The 17172-nt window shown below is 42.6% G+C and overlaps 1 protein-coding gene across 3 annotated transcripts in view; it reads left to right on the top strand.

Annotated features, from left to right (window-relative positions):
- The first annotated feature begins 1418 nt into the window (after positions 1-1418).
- CTBP1 (C-terminal binding protein 1) overlaps positions 1419-17172 on the top strand; it is a 172681-nt gene continuing 156927 nt past the window's right edge. For 2 of the 3 annotated variants that reach the window (XM_026034224.1, XM_026034225.1), the window contains exon 1: positions 1419-1577. In XM_026034224.1, the coding sequence (XP_025890009.1) occupies positions 1520-1577 (58 nt within the window). In that variant the 5' untranslated portion in view covers positions 1419-1519. The remainder of the gene's footprint in view (positions 1578-17172) is intronic. The other variant, XM_026034226.1, reaches the window with a different exon arrangement.

The following is a 17172-nucleotide window of genomic DNA, read 5'->3' as shown; positions in this document are numbered from 1 at the left end:
TTTGAAAATGGCAGCATCCTTTTTCTTTATTTAAAGATGGGAAATGGGCTTCATTCTTCATCTTTTTTTCTCCTATTCATGTTGGAATGTTACATTAATTTGTCATTATTCAAGACTGCGTAAGAATCTCAACTCTGAGGATGAAGAAAAAGCAGTGGAAGGAGTGTGAACAGGAGGATGAGCTTGAGTAAAGCGATAAAGTAAAATCTTGATGACTGTTGCACATTATCTACATTTTAAAATGAAAATAAACACACAGAAAGGAGCGTTTTAAAATCCAAAAGTGCCAAGCAGTGCCGATAAAGATACCTATTTTAATGCAAATGTGCAATTCTTGATATTCCAACTGTTTTACTTGATCGTTTCACTCCATGTACATGAATCTTGGTAACCCACAAAGAAGCCAGCAGATTACAATGCTCAATCATTTGCCAGGCCATCTAATGCTCTCCGCTAATGTCGAAAGCTTTTGAGCAGTAATAAAAAGGAAGGGGGAAGTTGATTACTTGGCTGCTTTTAATGTGTGCTGGGATTGTAGTGTGGTGTTTTGTGAGCTCAGTTCTCAAAGTCTGTCGGGTGTCTGAAGGAGAATTAGTGTGGGATTCTGAGCATGCATTTTAAAGGCTCTATATACTTGGCGTTCCCCAATGTGTTTACTCATGTGCGTTTGGCAAAATCTACCATGGGGTTTAGGTTTGCATGGAGATATTTGTCATGGCTCCCTCCCCGTGTCCCCTTCCCCCTTCGCGCTGGTTTGGCTGCGCACGCGGGCGCCTGCTGCAATCCCCTTACGCTGCCTGGCCCAGCTACGCAGGATTTGAAAAGTGCTTAGCTGTATTTGCTGCCAAAGAGCCTGCCTAGTCATGCATGAGGCTGCTTTAAATGCCATTTAGGTGATATAGATGTTGGCATTCTGCGTTGTCCCTGGATGTGCTTCTTCTGCTCTCTGCCCCTCCGTTCTTCCTTGAACTTCCCTGTGTCAAACTGAGTTGTTTTTATTCTTGAAAGCTTAAAAGTTGAGAGAGAGAAGGGTGTTTTGTCGACTGTTGCAAGCATCGTGACGCAAACGCGCGTGCGTTGTAGTGCTGCAGGTGCTCAGAGTTCTGGCACTTGATGGGAATCGTGCCCCTGGGCCTGGGTGAGGGAAACAAAAATAACTCTCCTGCCTTGGCTGGGTGTTCAGGGAAAGGGGGGAAAAGTGTTTGAGAGTCAAAAGGCAGAAAACAGCCGCTGCCTTGGCGAGCTGTGCTCTGCGCTTTGCATCTGCCCATGTTTTGTAGGGCAGAGGCGGTTTGATGTGAAACACCAAGTTGTCCAGTGGGTTTAATAAATTTGTGTGTTTGCTCGTTTGTTTAAATTTATGCAGAAATTGTCATCTCTGAAATGAAAGTTGAAGAGGTTTATGCTTTTGTTCACAGGTGGAAGCAGGTTTACAGAAAACTAGATATTTCTGAGTTGTGGCTGACCTGAGAAGTCCATCACCAAGCTGTGCGGAGACGTTCTTTGAGCTTCCTCTCTTATGTCTCTAATGGACAAACACAAAGTGAAGCGGCAGCGTCTGGATCGTATATTTGAAGGTTAGATACTTGCATTTATAATTTTTATTGCATTAATTAACTTTGCAGATTGATGATTTTTCTAGAGATTGGAACTTTTTTTTGGTCTTTCGTTTTATTTTTAATTAGGTGTATTTCCTGCTGCGGTTCTATTAACTGTGCATAAATGCTCTTGTTAGAGGAAAACAGAGCTAGGAAAATATAAGCAAGTAGTGCTTGACTTGTAATGTTCTGTTATACAGTAAGTATGCTTTCAGCTTGGCTTTTTGCAATGTTTTCCCCAAATGTCACAAAAGTTTGTGGTTTCTTGTAGAATACCAACCACAAAAGGATCAGAAGGCCAGATAATGGGCTCTGAGATCTGTCTCTAAGCTTCTTTTATGTCATATACATTGATTTAAGATACTGAATCTGATCCCAGGAAGGAAATAGAAAAGAAAATGCTGACCAGCGACCCTCAAACTTTATTTAGTGTTAATAAAAATTCCTCTGGATGGGATGCACTCAGTTTGGGTCAGTCATTTTATCTTGAGTCACAAATCATTGAGTTGTTGATTCCTGATACTTTGCATTCTTTTTCTTTTTGATTTGACCTGAAAATAGAGCAAGGGATAAGGTGTACTGTGTTTATTTATTCATTTATTTATTTATTTATTTATTTTTCTTACTGCATGAATGATTCGGGCTCTATGAATTTGTGTGTTGAAAAGTTAACTGATGTAACTGCAAAAAGCATTCAGGTTTATGGGCACATGGGCTTTTCACCACATCAGACACTGAAGTTGTAAACTCCAGTTGAAGCAGTTACCCCTCAGTTCTTAGATTTTTATTTTTTCCTAGCGATTATGTTGGTGTGAGCAGTTCCTGGCAGCCTATTCCTGTCCCATTTTTATTCCCTCCACGTGTGCCAGTATTGTTAGCCTAACCCCATAATGAGATACTCGAGAAAATGATTTGCATTAAAAATAAACCTTTTTTTTTGTTGGATTATTTTCCATTTAGGTACGTTCCTCAGTGCAGGTCACTGTTCAGCTGACGAAAAGCTGCACTGAGATTTGAGAGGGGGGAATGAGAAGCGCAGGGGCAGTTCGCCTGGCACTGCCAGCCAAGGGCATTCTCCAGCGCAGCAAAGGGAGCAGCTTCTCACTTGCTTTAGCTGGTTAGTCCAGCTGTAAGTCTCTGCTACAAAGTGGCTGAGCCCGTTGGTTGCTTGATCCCAAACGTTCCTTTCTGTCGTTCCTGGATCCGTTGGACAAGCAGTTGTTGGAAGCAGCTCGCTGAAGGCTGATTCCTGCACAAATCCGGGCGGATGTGCTGCTGAGGATGAGCAAAGAGGGATGGCCCTCATTCCTGGCACCTCTGCAGCAGCCTCTGGGCATGGCACAGGGATGGCCTGTGGCTGTCAGGCCTGGTCCGGCTCCCCCTGCCCTCTGGGTTTAGTCCTTAGGCCCTCCTTTATGGTCTCTGCCTGTCCCCCCATAATAACTGTTGTCTTGGCGCAGAGGTTGGTGCTTTTTGTGTTTATTTTGCTATTGTGGAACTGAACTGGCCACGGGGGATCAGGGCCGAGGGAGGCCGGCGGAACCCGGCTCCTGTGCGGCAGCGAGCACCCAGAGGCTCCACGTGGAGGCATTCCCAGCTTCCCGCCTGGATCCTCTGCACAGCGTGAGGAAGGCGCGTGGTGTTGGTGCGGGGAGGAGCGGCGGCAGGCACGGCAGTGACGGACCAGGAGCGCCCGGAGGCCGCGGGCTCTGCGGTGCCGTTCAGGGACGCTGCCCTGTCAGCTCCGCTGCTCTGCCCCGCTCTGCGCTGCTCGCTCCGTCTCCGCGTCACTTCTGTTTGTGCAGCCGTGCAGCGCGGGGGATTGATCCAGTTGACAATAACTGAGAGGGAAAAAACATACTTATTTTACTTTTTTAAACCCAGCTTCTGAATTCAGCACATGCTAATCAAATAGATGCCCTGGAAAAAAAGGGTGGGCAGCCTGGGTAGAAAATGAGCAATGAGAGAAAAGGGGGAGATAAAATGGTCATGCAGAAACAGTTAAGGAATTTTTCTCTTTTTTTCTTTTTTTTTTTTTTAAATGGTTGCAGAAATCTAATTTGTATTTTTAAAATGTCAAGCGGTATTCTGCTCTTGAGTGTCTCTGCTCAAATTTCCAAATGCTCTTTGGGGTTTGTAAACATATCTCTGGCTGCTGTTTTTAAACCACTGTCCCTGCCACTGCGCAATGCAGGCGATGGGGCAAGAACTGGGAGGCTTGTTGGTTTTAGAAAGACCTTTCTCTGCGTAGGGTCCAGTTCAGGCTTAGAAATTAAGTGTGCAGAATTGTTCCCGGAAGCTACCATAATGCAACCTAAATATTATATATTTTGAGATATGAATCATGTTTTATGAAGCTGAGGAAGTTTAAGGAGGTGTATAGATGTAATGACTGGCGCATCGTCTCCATCAGCTCTTTTGTGCAGTGCTTTCTGTACAGCTTTCTTCTCTCAACCTTTTTCCTCAGAAGAGAATTATTTTTAATACACTTTTCTTCTTGCAAGTTGCACTCAAACAGGTTACAATGAGTTCCCAGTAACTGCTGATTACAGATGTGTTTTCAGAAATTGTTTATCATGCAAGTATGTGATGAGCAGGCATTAGTATATGACTGTGTCCGTAAAGAGATGCCAGTGTCGTGCTGATTGTGACACGCAGTCTTTCCTTAATCTTTATGGCTTGGGGGGTGGCAATGGTCCTGGGCTGGAATTCAGTTTCCAGAAATGCAGCGATGTGGGCCCGGCTCTCTCAGCGAAACGTTGGCGGTTGCGGACACGCGCACTGAGTTGCACGTGGCCTTTCCCTGCCGCGCTCGTGGGTCACCCCAGGGCTCCCTCAAGCCGGGTAAATGTGCATGAGAAGTGGCCTTGGGGTGGAAGGGCCTCGGCGGGGCTGTGGGCAGGTTGCTCACTTGCTTAGAGCAACTAGCGGCGCAAATTCAGCGACTGAGCGAGCAGGCGTCGCGCGTTTGCTCTTGTGAGGTGACGGTAGTGCGGCACTGCCACTGCTGTTAATACTCAATGGGGAGAAAAACCTGATTCTATTACTGTGGGAGCAATTAGCTCGCTTTTAATGAAGCTGAGCAAGTAACTTGGTCTCCTAGGTGCCTGGGATTCCCTTCGTTGGCTTCTTAAATATGAAATTGAATATTTGCTTTTAGTCCTGAAGCTGTTTTCAGGTGTATGTTCCTGCGCATTTCAGTAGACTGCTGTGGTCTTGCACGTATCATCTCAGAAGGGTGGTATTAAAAACTGGATTTGTCATCGCGGTTTGTACAGTTTTATCAATTATTATCAATTATTAATTTATCAATTAGCATGTATTTCAATGATGAAAGTTGATGACCTGTGCCTTGAAAAACCCAGATGTTGAGTTCTGGTGTTTAACTTCCACCAGGCACTGGGAATTAGTTAGGCATAAAGACAGGGTTCTGCGCAGTCTGAGATGGTTATGTGTAAATTTATTTTGTAGTTTATAAAATAATATTACCGTTTTCCCCTCAAAGATGTGTAGTATGAAGGCATGTGAAAGATTAATTAGTTTCTGATTATATTGTTCTTTGTCCCCCTCTCCGGTGAAGCCGGTGATTGCAAAATATAATTATAGCAGTATACATTTGGCAGAACAGTTGGAAGTGTCACAGAGCAAAAAAATAAAATGTGTTCATTTTCTGGGTAATTTGAAAAATTCTGAATTTTTTTTTGGCACTTAAAAAGTCATTGGCTCTAATTAAGGTATTATTTTACTTTATATTGCCGCAAAACTGTAAACAATGCTGTATATTTGCTTATAATCTACAAATCTTAAATTAAGAGTGTGGGTGTTACACCAGCCTTTCCTTGGGAGCTACCTTGGGTGTCTGACCTGGCAAGCTCCGAGTTTCCTGGGAATCAATAGATGAAATAGGAAGGCCATAGAAGGTGCCTGTGGTGTGAAGAAGCTTATGTTTTTTTCTGAATGTTCCGTGAAGGGGCTTGATGAGCACAGAACAATTAATCTTCTCTTATTAAGTTATATAGTGAGTGTCACGAGCCAGTGCTTCTCGCTGGTTTGAAAGGAAACCATCGGTGCCCCTGTCCTGCTTTTAAAGAGGCTGGTAGGTACTAGTGGGACTAAGGGGAGGAGGAAAAGGATTTCCCCTCTTGTAGCTTTTTTTCCTCTCTTGTTTACACAGGTATTAGTGATTAAGCTATCACTTAATACTGGAAATGCAACCGCAAAATTGCGAAAGTGAATTTCTTCCGTTTGGTGATGGCTTGAAACCAAAGACTGCTTTCCACAACCGTTTTTATGTGGCGGTTTTAGGAGAGACTGTAGGGTGCCTCAGTTCAAGCCTGCTGAGAGGCTGCTTGCTCCTACACGGAGGCTCCCTGTTCTCCTGCCGCTGGTTTTGGGGAGGAGATAAGTGTCCCTGCACACGTCAGAGCCTCTTAGCAGATCCTGCCAGCCCTCTCCCTCTTTGTGAAGCACTGGATTACACCTGAGGGTCACTCCTTGTACACCTCTTCCTTATGTCTCTTCCTTTTTACAGCTGCACCTAGAAAACTTGGAAGTGTATTTTAGCTGTTTTAACAGCGCTGTTCTATTGCCAAAAAAAGAGAGGAAGAGTTGATCAGGATTCTCAATTAGAAAAGAAAATGCATAATAAGAGCTTGAGTTTCTGAAATCTCAGGTAAAATCTGTCATTTTCTGCTCTTATGAAGGACAGCCTATCTTTGGACAAGTCCGATTACGGGCACGTAACCATGTGTGAGGCATTTTGAAGGACAGAGAAAGTGCACAATAAAGGGATAGTTTCCTTTCAAGGGTATGATATAGATTTTCCTTGCCTATCAGAAAGCAGATCAAGAGTTATCTGTGTTTGTACAGCATCTTTTTCGGCTCGTGGTGCTACGTAGCATTATGTTTCATGAGAAGATTCTTAACTTCATACTTGATCTGACACATCAGGAGGAATGCAAAGAAAAATTGGATTGTCCTGTTCTCAAAATTACAAGGAAATTTTTACGAACGGAGTAACTTGAACTAAAAAGCAAAACAAAACGAATGAGCAGCGTATTTTCCTTGCAGATTTTCCGGTGCATTTAATACCCTGACTCCTCCTTAAGAAGTGAAAAATAGTTTCAAATGTTATTTCTTGACCACTGATGGAGCCCAACTTGCAGAAACTGTGATTTGACCTATTGCAGTTGCGAAATTAGGCAGTTAGGGCAAATTTTCTGTGCGTGACTGAGAGCTGTAGCGTATTTTGGCAATGTGGATTTTTCCTTGTATTTAAAAAATGGGTTTTACTGAGGAAGGGTATATACTGCATAATCTGATCTGTAAATAAAAGGAAGTATGAATAAAGGCTTCAAGGTGGTACTTTTAGCTATTTCTTACTTAAGTGGCAACTGCAGATGTTAAGTTAAATCTAGCCATCAGTTTTCTTAATTGGTCTCCCAGTTTGAAGGTGTTGGTTGCTGCCTTATCAGATATATCACATAAATAAATACAGTAATAAAATGTGCAGTTTGCAGCCACATAATGCTATATATGCTTTTCTTTATGTGTACTGGCTATTAGTACCAGGCTAAATATGCCATGCCTTTCTTGCAGAGAGAATAATGGAGCCCTGAGCTGCTTGGTGCCTTTTGGCAGACTTTAGGCAAAGTTTTATTGAAGGATTAGGGCAGCAGAGGGAGCTAAAAGATTCCTAATATTTTATTGTTTGTTGTTTCCTAAGTGAAAGTTGCTCTTTCATAAAGTGATAATTACCCTTTGCAAAAAATGTCCCTTTCTACCCTCAAGTGATTTCAGCAACTAAATAAAGGTTTTGAACCAGCCAGGATTCTTTTTCTCCCTAGCACCCAGTACAATTAAATTGGGAAGCGGTACTAAAAGCGAGCAAAATAAACTGGGAAGTGGGTGCTAAAAGCGAGTGAAATTGCCTTCTGCAGGAGCAGCCATCAAATCTTCCAGCTGTAACTAATGCAGGTGTTGGAGCAGGCAGAGTTCTCTGTGAATAACCCAAGCAGGAGAGCCTGTGGATGTCCCCAGTTACTTTCAGACACAAGTGAATTAAAGTACAAATGCATATGTCCTTGCGTTACACCTCTTGGGGGGGATTCTTGAAGAATTTTACGGTGTTTCACCTGTGAGAACTTTGAAAATGTTGGTATGAACTTGTTATGAAAGTTAGGTATTATATTTAATCTGTAATATAACTGCCTTTAAAAAGGGGAATTATATTTAAAGTACTGAACTGAGAAGCTCAGTTTGAAATAACACAGTGAAAAAGATGCTACTATGAGCAACCTTGTAACAAGACAATTTATTATGTAGTACAATTAATGAACATCCTCTTTCTGAATACGGAGGGTATTTTTATCCCAAAGTCAAAAACATTTGTTATCTCATTACGGCTTACAGACAGACTCATGTTTGATTATTTATTTTATTCTTAATATTCAGTACCTGGGTTTCACAGAGCGAGGTTTTTGGGGCGTTCTTTTGGATTGCTGCTGTAATCTGATTTAGTAATTTGAATCTCCATTACGTGCTACCTAAACAGCTTTGGAATTTGCATACACTTAAGCTGCTGCAATGCTACAAAGGTATTGCTAATAGCAAGGCAAGTTATATGAAAAGAAAATCAGCTTAAAAACACATTTTGCCCTAAATGATGCTGAACCAGTAGCTGTTTAATGAAAAGCAATTTTTAACAAGAAAACCATTAAAAAAAAAAAAAGCCAGTGAGCATTTTAAATCTTGCTCCAATGTTCAGGCCACTGATTTAAGTTATGAATGATTTAAAGAAATGTTGTATTTATGATGCCTAGAATTACATACATTATCTGCTTAACAGTACTTTTTAATATACTGAATAAAAAACTGTTGCTAGCATGTGACAGCTGAGAGGAAACCTTCAGGTGTCATATGTACAGAGCACTAAGTCTTGTGGCTGTGATAAAGTCAGAATAGAATTATTTAATATTAGTGTCAAAATGGCATTGTTTATAGTCCTGTCAGTTACTCTATTCAATGATTTTCTATGTATTGAATTAGAATCTTATGTTAGTTAAACTGAAATCTGAAAACAAAGGTATTTTTGCCATGCAGGAGAATTCACTGTGCCAAAATTGTTCTGTTTCTATGTGCGGACATCTGTGCAAGATTTTCTTCTTCACTCTTTGAAAACAGCTTTCATTCTGCTAGTGTCAATAGAGGCAGATTTTTTGCTCTGCAGACCTTGCATTAAAAATAAAAGAAAAAAAAAAAAAACCCAGAGATCATCTAGTCCAACCCTGTGCTCCGACAGGGACACCCAGAGCACAGGGTGGCATCCCGGTAGGTTTGGAAGATCTCCAGAGAAGGAGCCTCCACAACCTCCCTGGGCAGCCTATTCCAGGGCCCTGTCACCCTCACAAGGAAGAAGTTCCTCCTCACATGTTAGAATCATAGAATCATAGAATGCCGAAGGTTGGAAGGGACCTCAGAGGTCATCGAGTCCAACCCCCCTGCTCGCGCAGGGTCCCCTAGAGCACGTGGCACAGGGCTGCATCCAAGCGGCTTTTAAAGATCTCCAAAGAAGGAGACTCCACAACCTCTCTGGGCAGCCTGTTCCAGTGCTTTGTCACCCTCACAGTGAAGAAATGCTTCCTTAAGTTCCTGTGGAACTTCCGATGCTTCAGTTTGAAGCCATTTCCTCTAGTCCTATCCCTGCCCACCACTGAAAAGAGGCCGCCCCCCTCCTCCTCACTGCCTCCCTTGAGGTATTTATACACGCTGATCAGGTCCCCCCTCAGCCTCCTCTTCTCCAGGCTGAACAGGCCCAGCTCCCTCAGCCTTTGCTCATAGGGCAGATGTTCCAGGCCTCTGATCATCCTGGTAGCCCTGCGCTGGACTCTCTCCAGCAGCTCCACATCCCTCTTGTACTGGGGAGCCCAGAACTGGACGCAGTACTCCAGATGTGGCCTCACCAGGGCTGAGTAGAGGGGGATGATCACTTCCCTCGACCTGCTGGAGACGCTTTTCTTAATGCACCCCAGGATCCCGTTGGCCTTCTTGGCCACCAGGGCACACTGCTGCCTCATGGTCATCTTGTCGTCCACCATGACACCCAGGTCCCTCTCTGCGGACTGCTCTCCAGCAGGTCCACCCCTAATCTGTACTGGTGTCCAGGGTTATTCCTCCCCAAGTGCAGGACCCTGCACTTGCCCCTGTTGAACCTCATGAGGTTTCTCGCTGCCCAGTCCTCTAGTCTGTCCAGGTCCCTCTGGATGGCAGCACAGCCCTCAGGGCTATCAGCTACTCCACCCAGTTTGGTATCGTCGGCAAACTTGCTGAGGGAGCACTCCAGCCCTTCATCCAGGTCGTTAATGAATAAGTTGAACAGGACGAGACCGCGAACTGACCCCGGGGGACACCACTAAGTACAGGCCTCCAGCTGGACTCCGCACCATTGACAACCACTCTCTGCACCCTGCCATCGAGCCAGTTCCTAATCCACCTCCCCGTCCACACATCTATCCCACACCTTTGGAGCTTGCCCAGGAGGATGCTGTGAGGGACAGTGTCAAAAGCCTTGCTCAAATGTTCTTGCCTTTCCTGAAGGAAGACAGTGCTCAGCATCGGCTGCTCCTGCAAACTGCCGGGTTCCAGGTGAGGGAGCCTTGGCACATCCTGCAGCCAGGAGCCAGGCGCTTCTCTGGGGTTTTAGGCCAACAAATGGTAATTAAAATTCCTTTGCGTGGCATAACAGCGGAGCCCGGTGATGCCAGCTAAAAGGAACAAACCTTGAGGGCTTTTAGAAGGAATTTGGGTCCTTTTTTTTTCTTCTTTTTCCTTCCCTTAGGAAAGAGATTGAAGCAGACAAGTAATTAAGGTGCCTGCTGAAGATGTTACATGCTGGGACCATATTGGTTATGACTTCTTTGAATTCCAGGTACAGCTAGAGCTGAGCTATCTGCCATTGAAGGAAAAGCACAGAGCACACACAGATTTCTTTTACGTGTGTGTGTATATATATATATATTATTGAGATATATATATATATAATATGTGTGTGTGTATATATATATATACACACATATACACATATATACACACATATATATATATACACACACACACACATATTATATATATATATCTCAATTAGATTCAGCATCCATATTTCAGGAGCTATTCAGCTGGAGATTGAAGACTTCAAAGGGTTTCCATTCTGGCTTTAATTTTCTAGTTGTGCTCTGCCCTGGCTCCTCCTCTGCCTCAAGATGCTCTGATCTTCAGTCTGGCAAGTGAGGTGATTTTTGGTAATGGAACAACGAGGCCATCTAAGAAAATGGGACAGTTCAAAGGTCATCTAATTCCTGAGTAATCTTTGGGTAATTTTAAAGAAAGCCTTTTGAACTAGAATATCTGGTAAAACTTTTGAAAGCTTTAGATGTTCGTTTAGATGTAGTTTAGATGTCTTAAATGTTTGGTGGTAATATATACTTATTCTTGCCTGGGGTCAAGGAAGATGGTCTCGAAGCCCTAGATCTGCACATTGCTGTGGAAAAGTGAATGAGAACTGTACAGGGATGAAGCTCCTAGGTAAACACTCTGGAAAACTTTAAATAGTCCTGTAATTAGAGCAGACATGTTCAGCTGTCAGAGAGACAGTTCCCATCCTTAGGGAAGTGCAGTCTGAGATGCAAAAAGGGATTTTATTTTACTTTTTCCACCCATCGTACAGGCACGATGGGTGTGTGAGTATGTGGCTGGAAACAGGGCAGTGAAAGCAGAGCCAGTCTGTGGCTGCTGAAGGATCTGCCTCCTCCTGCTAGGGCTGAGCTGGGCTTGGTGTGAAACAGCTCCTTAAACATGAATATCTCCACAGAGGCTTTGCTGGGGATTTTTTTCTGGAATATTGTAAGGATTCTTCTCCTCAAAAACAGCCATTGCCATCTAATGGACCCATCAACAGCTTTCGAGTCGAGAAACCTGCGTTTTACTTTTATCTCTCTCAAAGTCAGATAAGAGGTTGGAAAAATTGCTTCTTGGCTTTTGTGGTCTCTGTCTTCATTTCTTCTATGGAAAAAAAAAGTCAGCTGGGGACTTGGAGCGTTACAGTGATGTAAATAAGAGTAGTCCTGGGGTCCATCATGACAACAAGGCTGTGGTCACTGCAAGTCCCTTGCATTTGCAGCAGGTAAAAGTGTGTTCTTCGGTGCTCCTGGAGATCAGGTGCTGGGCAGGCCTCTTATCCTGGAGTAACTTCAGTGCTTAAGCTCTTAAATATGAAGGTTTCTTCCTCCGTTCCCTCCTGGGACAATTAAATTTAGTTGAAATTGTCTTTGAGTAGAACTGTGTTTCTCCCCTTCTCCTTCCCTCCCAAGCCAGAAGTGTTTTTTTTTCAGGCTTGCTCATGTTTCCCTTTTTCAGATGCTCCTTGTTGCCAGGTACCTCCTTTTGGTAGTGAATTTTCAAACTTCCCATGAATTGACTGAAGAGACACCAAAACAACCAATAGAATTTATAGACAATGGCAGAACAAGTTGTAAAAGGCGATGAGAAAAGTCTCTTGGCTCTTTTGATCCCACCTGTATTTCTCAGAAAGTTTCTTCATGGGCTAGATGATGACATGCAAATATATAAAAAAAAGAAGTCTTTTGTTAATAAGAATAAGCGTTAATTAAATATAGGATAAATGTTTCTTTTTTTTATCAAGGTGTGTGTATTTAAAGAAGTAATCTTATTAAATGCTATTAAATCTTTTCCCTAGGCACTTTTATCCTTCTTTGTTGTTGTTGTTCTCTTCTGCTTTATTTATATTTCCCTTGATACCTGACTCAGTCGCACCCCTGTGTCTTGTGGCCGTGGAGCAGGTCGGTGTAACCTGCAGATGGTCGTGTTGGGCCGGGCCCAAGGGGCCTGTGCCCCTTCCCGCTCGCGTGTGACCGCTCTCCATTCAGCAAACCCAAATAATTTGGGGCCGGTTACATCGCGCCGGCAACAAAAGCAGCTGCGCTGCAGCCATCCTGATCTGCATGAATGCGCGGATTGTACGAGGCCTTCCCGACAAACAACACAAAAGTTTAGGATTTCAGGCTGGAATTTAGGGCATGTAAGTCGGAATGACTGGGCTGTGATGTTTAGAAACAATATAATAATGCAGAGAATGAATTAGTTGCCATAGTAACTGCTTTGTTTTAATAATTTGGTGGGGCCATGAATAGAGGGAGCTTCGAAAGAAGTAGCAGGAATTTTAATTACATGTTGTGCAATGTGAGTGGCTTTGTTCATTAATATTGAAATTAATTTGATTTTATACCAGATTGAAGAATGGGTGTATAAGTTTTACTTTGAAAGGGCTATAATAATGATTTACTCTTCTTTTTCATTTTTTTCCCTTTCCCTGGGAAAAAAAAAAAAATACAGTCCCAGTCTCCATTTTATTATGGCAGTGCAGATTATTGATTCCTTAACAATAAAACATGCTCAATATGTTCCATTGTAAACGTGACTTAAATGCACACGCTGTGATTTGTTGCCTGGCAGTTGTTGGCAGCCTAGCAACGTGCCCAGGCCACCTCTCCGAAAGGATGCGGGTACCTGAGCGGGCCCTTGCGTGGAATGCCGGTGCCAGGGCACATCCAAGCCCTCTCCATCCGTGTGTCCTTCATGGATGATGTTTAGGTTCCTTCCCTGCTTGGAGACTTTCATCTTCTCTCTCACATTTGAGCAGGTCAGGGTGGCTTTTGTGCTTAAAGCACAAATGTAGGATAACTCAAATGGGCTCCTTCAGAGAGAAGCAGGCAGATGCCTATCAAGCAGGACTTGTGTGAGCACATGTAGCACCCGTCAGCCTGAGCCAGGGTTGAGGGAACCTGCCAGGCATGATGATCTTTTATTCAAGAAATTCATGTGCAGTCCCATTTTTCACAAGTTCTTCTCTCAAGTGGTAGTGTCGTGCTCGCAGGAACCAGCGCAGCCTGTGCCAAAGTCGGGCCTCTAATTTGAGTCTTTCCTCTCATCTGAATAATATATTTTTCTCTTTCTAATGAAACTTGCAGGAACATACTTCTCTTTGAAAGCACCAGTAGCTTTTGGCTGAAATTGGCTGGTGAGTTAAGGATTTAATAGAGGAGAGCCCTGACGGGTGGATGGAAAGACAGAAATACAGAAGCCTGTTTTGCTTTGAAAACCTATCAAAAATATTAAAAACTTGGACAAGAAACGCAACCTGGTCCTCCCATGATGAAGGAAGTGGTTTCCATCATTGGGCTCAGGTCACCTGTTTTCTCTCCAACCCGCTCCTGTGAAGTGACACCGCAGTGAAGAGGAGCTTTCCTGGGAGACAAGAGTTGGCCATGAGGTGGGAGAGCTTGAGATCAGTCTGAAGATATTTTGGAAGTCTCTTTGAAGCAAAGTCCCTTTCTACTGGGCTGTAGGGTAATCTTATTCATTTATTTATGTATTTATTTTTCTCATGGTTTTTCCTCCATCCCGTCTTTGCGGTCGACTGCTATGTTCCACATAATGCAAGATTGATTAACTGCACCAAAAAGAGAAGGTAGAACTGAGCATGACCTGAGCTCAGGGCTGAGGACTCTAGCTCAGAAAGGGGAGTTCAAGCTTCTCTTCCCCATTTCTCGTATTTTTGTGTAGAGTTTTGTGAGAAGGCACTAAAACTTGGGTAGGAAAGAAACACTTGTGGGCTGTTTCTTTCCTACAAGACAAGGGCCTCTACACCAGGCTGCTCTTCCCTCCCTCAGCCTCCTGTCTAATAACAAAGCTGATACTTGAGAATCAAGTATTTGTAAAGGCAGCATAACTTACTTCCAGACCCACATGTTTTCCTCATTCCTTCCTTATCTCTTAGTTGTATCTTAATAAAAATAAATCGCGATGTTTTTGAAGTAGGGACTGGCTTGTTTTGAACTTTTCCTGGGTCCTAATCCTTAACTGGAATCCTGAAATGCTTGATAATATAATTATAATGTTTATAGGAACCTTTCTTGTTTAATTTTCTAGTGTTGGCTTGTGAAACTTCTTACAATGTCATAAGGCTAAATGGCATTTTGCCCCTTATCCAAGATGTTATTACACGGAAGAGAAAGGGAGGGCATTCCAGGGCATCTGCAATATCAGATGAAGTTTTTTTCTGACAGTTGCTTCCTTTCATCCATATTACCATAAATCAGTGGTTCTTTTATAGTTTCCTTGTGATTACACTAATCAACAAATATGTGGTTGCATCCTGGAAGAGTTTGGGTAGGTGAAATAAACTTTAGAGCAAGTGCTTAAAGGCCTTGGGAATAAAAGCAGTGTATCTGGCGATAAAGCCAGAAGAGATTGAGTTCTTGCAAGCAGATATCTTTGTTCAGCTGCCCCTTGCCTTCTCCTCTATTATTTTGAGTATGATTTTCCTGTTCTTTGGTGGTAGTTTTGTTTCTTTCCTTTTCAAATGAGGCACTCAAATCACTCCTAGTTTCTTCCTTGCTTTCTAATGTTTTAATAAAACTCTTTGGGATATATTCATTTTTTGGGAGAATATACAAGTAGATTTGCAGAAGCAATTAATTTTAGGTGAAGACTTAGTGCTTTTCACAAGGAATTGATGTGGTTTAGCTGGGAAAAGGCTGAACACTATTCCAAAGCGACCCTCCCTGCTGACAGGGGCTTGTGTTGGCTTGTGTTTCCAAAAGCCAGCAAGTCTGGGGGCTTGGTGTGGTGGATTGGGGCTCTTGTGCTCTCTAAACAACTTGAGGAAAACCCACGCCACGGACATGCACTTCCTAACAACAGTTTTCAGCCTTTCCTTTGGATTTATGCACAGAGGGTGCCTCTCACGTCACCTTCTGGGTTACTCCTCCTGCAGCAGAAACACATTCTTGAGTTTGCCCAACAGTGGTCCTGGGTGCTCTGGTACTTGGTCTGGTCCTCTCTGGTCCATGCAGTGATGCAGCAACCTGATAGACCCAACCGTCTCTCCACAAAGTCATTGTTGAATTGGAGGACGTCGATATTAGGCCAGGGCTGGTCCTTTAGGCTGCTCCAAACAGAAGCCTAACGCTTGTGTGGTTTCCATAGTGTCCACGAAATCACAGAATGGTTAAGGTTGGAAGGGACCTCTAGAGATCATCTAGTGTTCTTTTAAACCAAGTACATGCAGCTTTTCCCTTTTGTTGATATAATCTGAGAGAAGATTTTTAGGGAGGAAGGTACAGTTCAAAGGAAGCAACAATATTCTCCGGCCTCATTCTACTGAAATCGCTTGGCCATGCTTGTCTTAATAGGGAATGTTTCTATTAATAATAGTAATAATTGAGCCTGACTAGCACTTGAAAAGAATATTATAATATTTTGGACTATGTATTTTCAATAATGTTATGCTTCCTTCATAACAAATCTTAAGACTTCCGTAATTTAGGAAGTGCTGTTTTGTACAGCACTGCTCTCTGATTTGTGCTGTTTGGACTTTGTTTCTTAATATGACTCTAGGAATTTGTCTGGATACTATAATCAGTGTTGTCACCAGTGTGTTAGCCCTGCATGCACGCGTTATTTTGTGATGGGGGTTCTTGGGCCATCAATTGGCTTGAGGAATCTCATTAACTGTTGGAACTCTGTTACTATGAGGTGCTCCTGGTGTCATGACGTCCTTGGTGAAAAAACAATGTCTTGCATCATGTTTTAGACTTAACCTGTGTTCTTATAAAAATAACTTTCTAAAAAAAAAAAAACTTTCTGATAAAAATAACTTTCTAATCACAGTTACAGCTTCTTTCTTCAGGCTTGAGGAGTACTCACAGTAAAGATAAGTAAATCTATGTGCATGTACATAAACCACATGGGTCACTTCAAAACATGGCCAAACATCAGATCCTTACTGAAAAGTCTTGTTTAAGCATGTGGCTATGTATTCCTGCCACCTATGTCCTTATTCTTGGAGTTAATGATGAACTCTCATTTGCTTCTAGAGCTGATATGTCTATAATTTCTCTCTATTGTTCTTTTATCGCTTTGCTTGCAAGTTTGATCTAGTTTATACCCCTTTGTGTTTTTAATCCATGCTGCCCTGTATAAATGTTGCAGAACCTGTTTTGTTGAAGCTTGGACCTTGGTTCCTGGAATTCTTCTCCCTTTTATGTCACTTCTGTAAGTTCCTCCATAAAGTGCAGAAGATTTAGCAACTCTTCATAGAAGCAGAGGTGCCTATTTTGTACAAAAATGTTATTTGCTATAATTTGATGTTACAGTTGAACAGCATTTACATCCCATTTAATAAATTAACTTATTGATTAGCAGTAATTAAGTTAAAAAGACTGCTCGATACTTCCTGCTTTCCTGACGTGGTATGAGAGATTTGTGTTTTTTTTAAGTTTTCAAATGTCGCTGGAACAGATGCTGCCTTTGGGTGCCAAAATTATAGATGACACCTCTCTTTGTAGAGGTTCATAATTCATATTTAGATTAGCAGGCCTGCTTTATTATGCAAAAGCTTAAATTAGGCTAAGATTAAAAAAAAAAGACTGCTAAAACTTTAGATTTTAACCAAATGTATTTAAAACTGGAAACTTCTAGAGAAATGATTCCATGCAGA

Source organism: Nothoprocta perdicaria, unplaced genomic scaffold (genome assembly GCF_003342845.1).
Source record: "Nothoprocta perdicaria isolate Ctin4 unplaced genomic scaffold, notPer1 scaffold_14, whole genome shotgun sequence".
Taxonomy (NCBI): Eukaryota; Metazoa; Chordata; class Aves; order Tinamiformes; family Tinamidae; genus Nothoprocta; species Nothoprocta perdicaria.
Note: the sequence above shows the minus strand (reverse complement) of the source record. Positions and strands in the feature narration are given on the sequence as shown.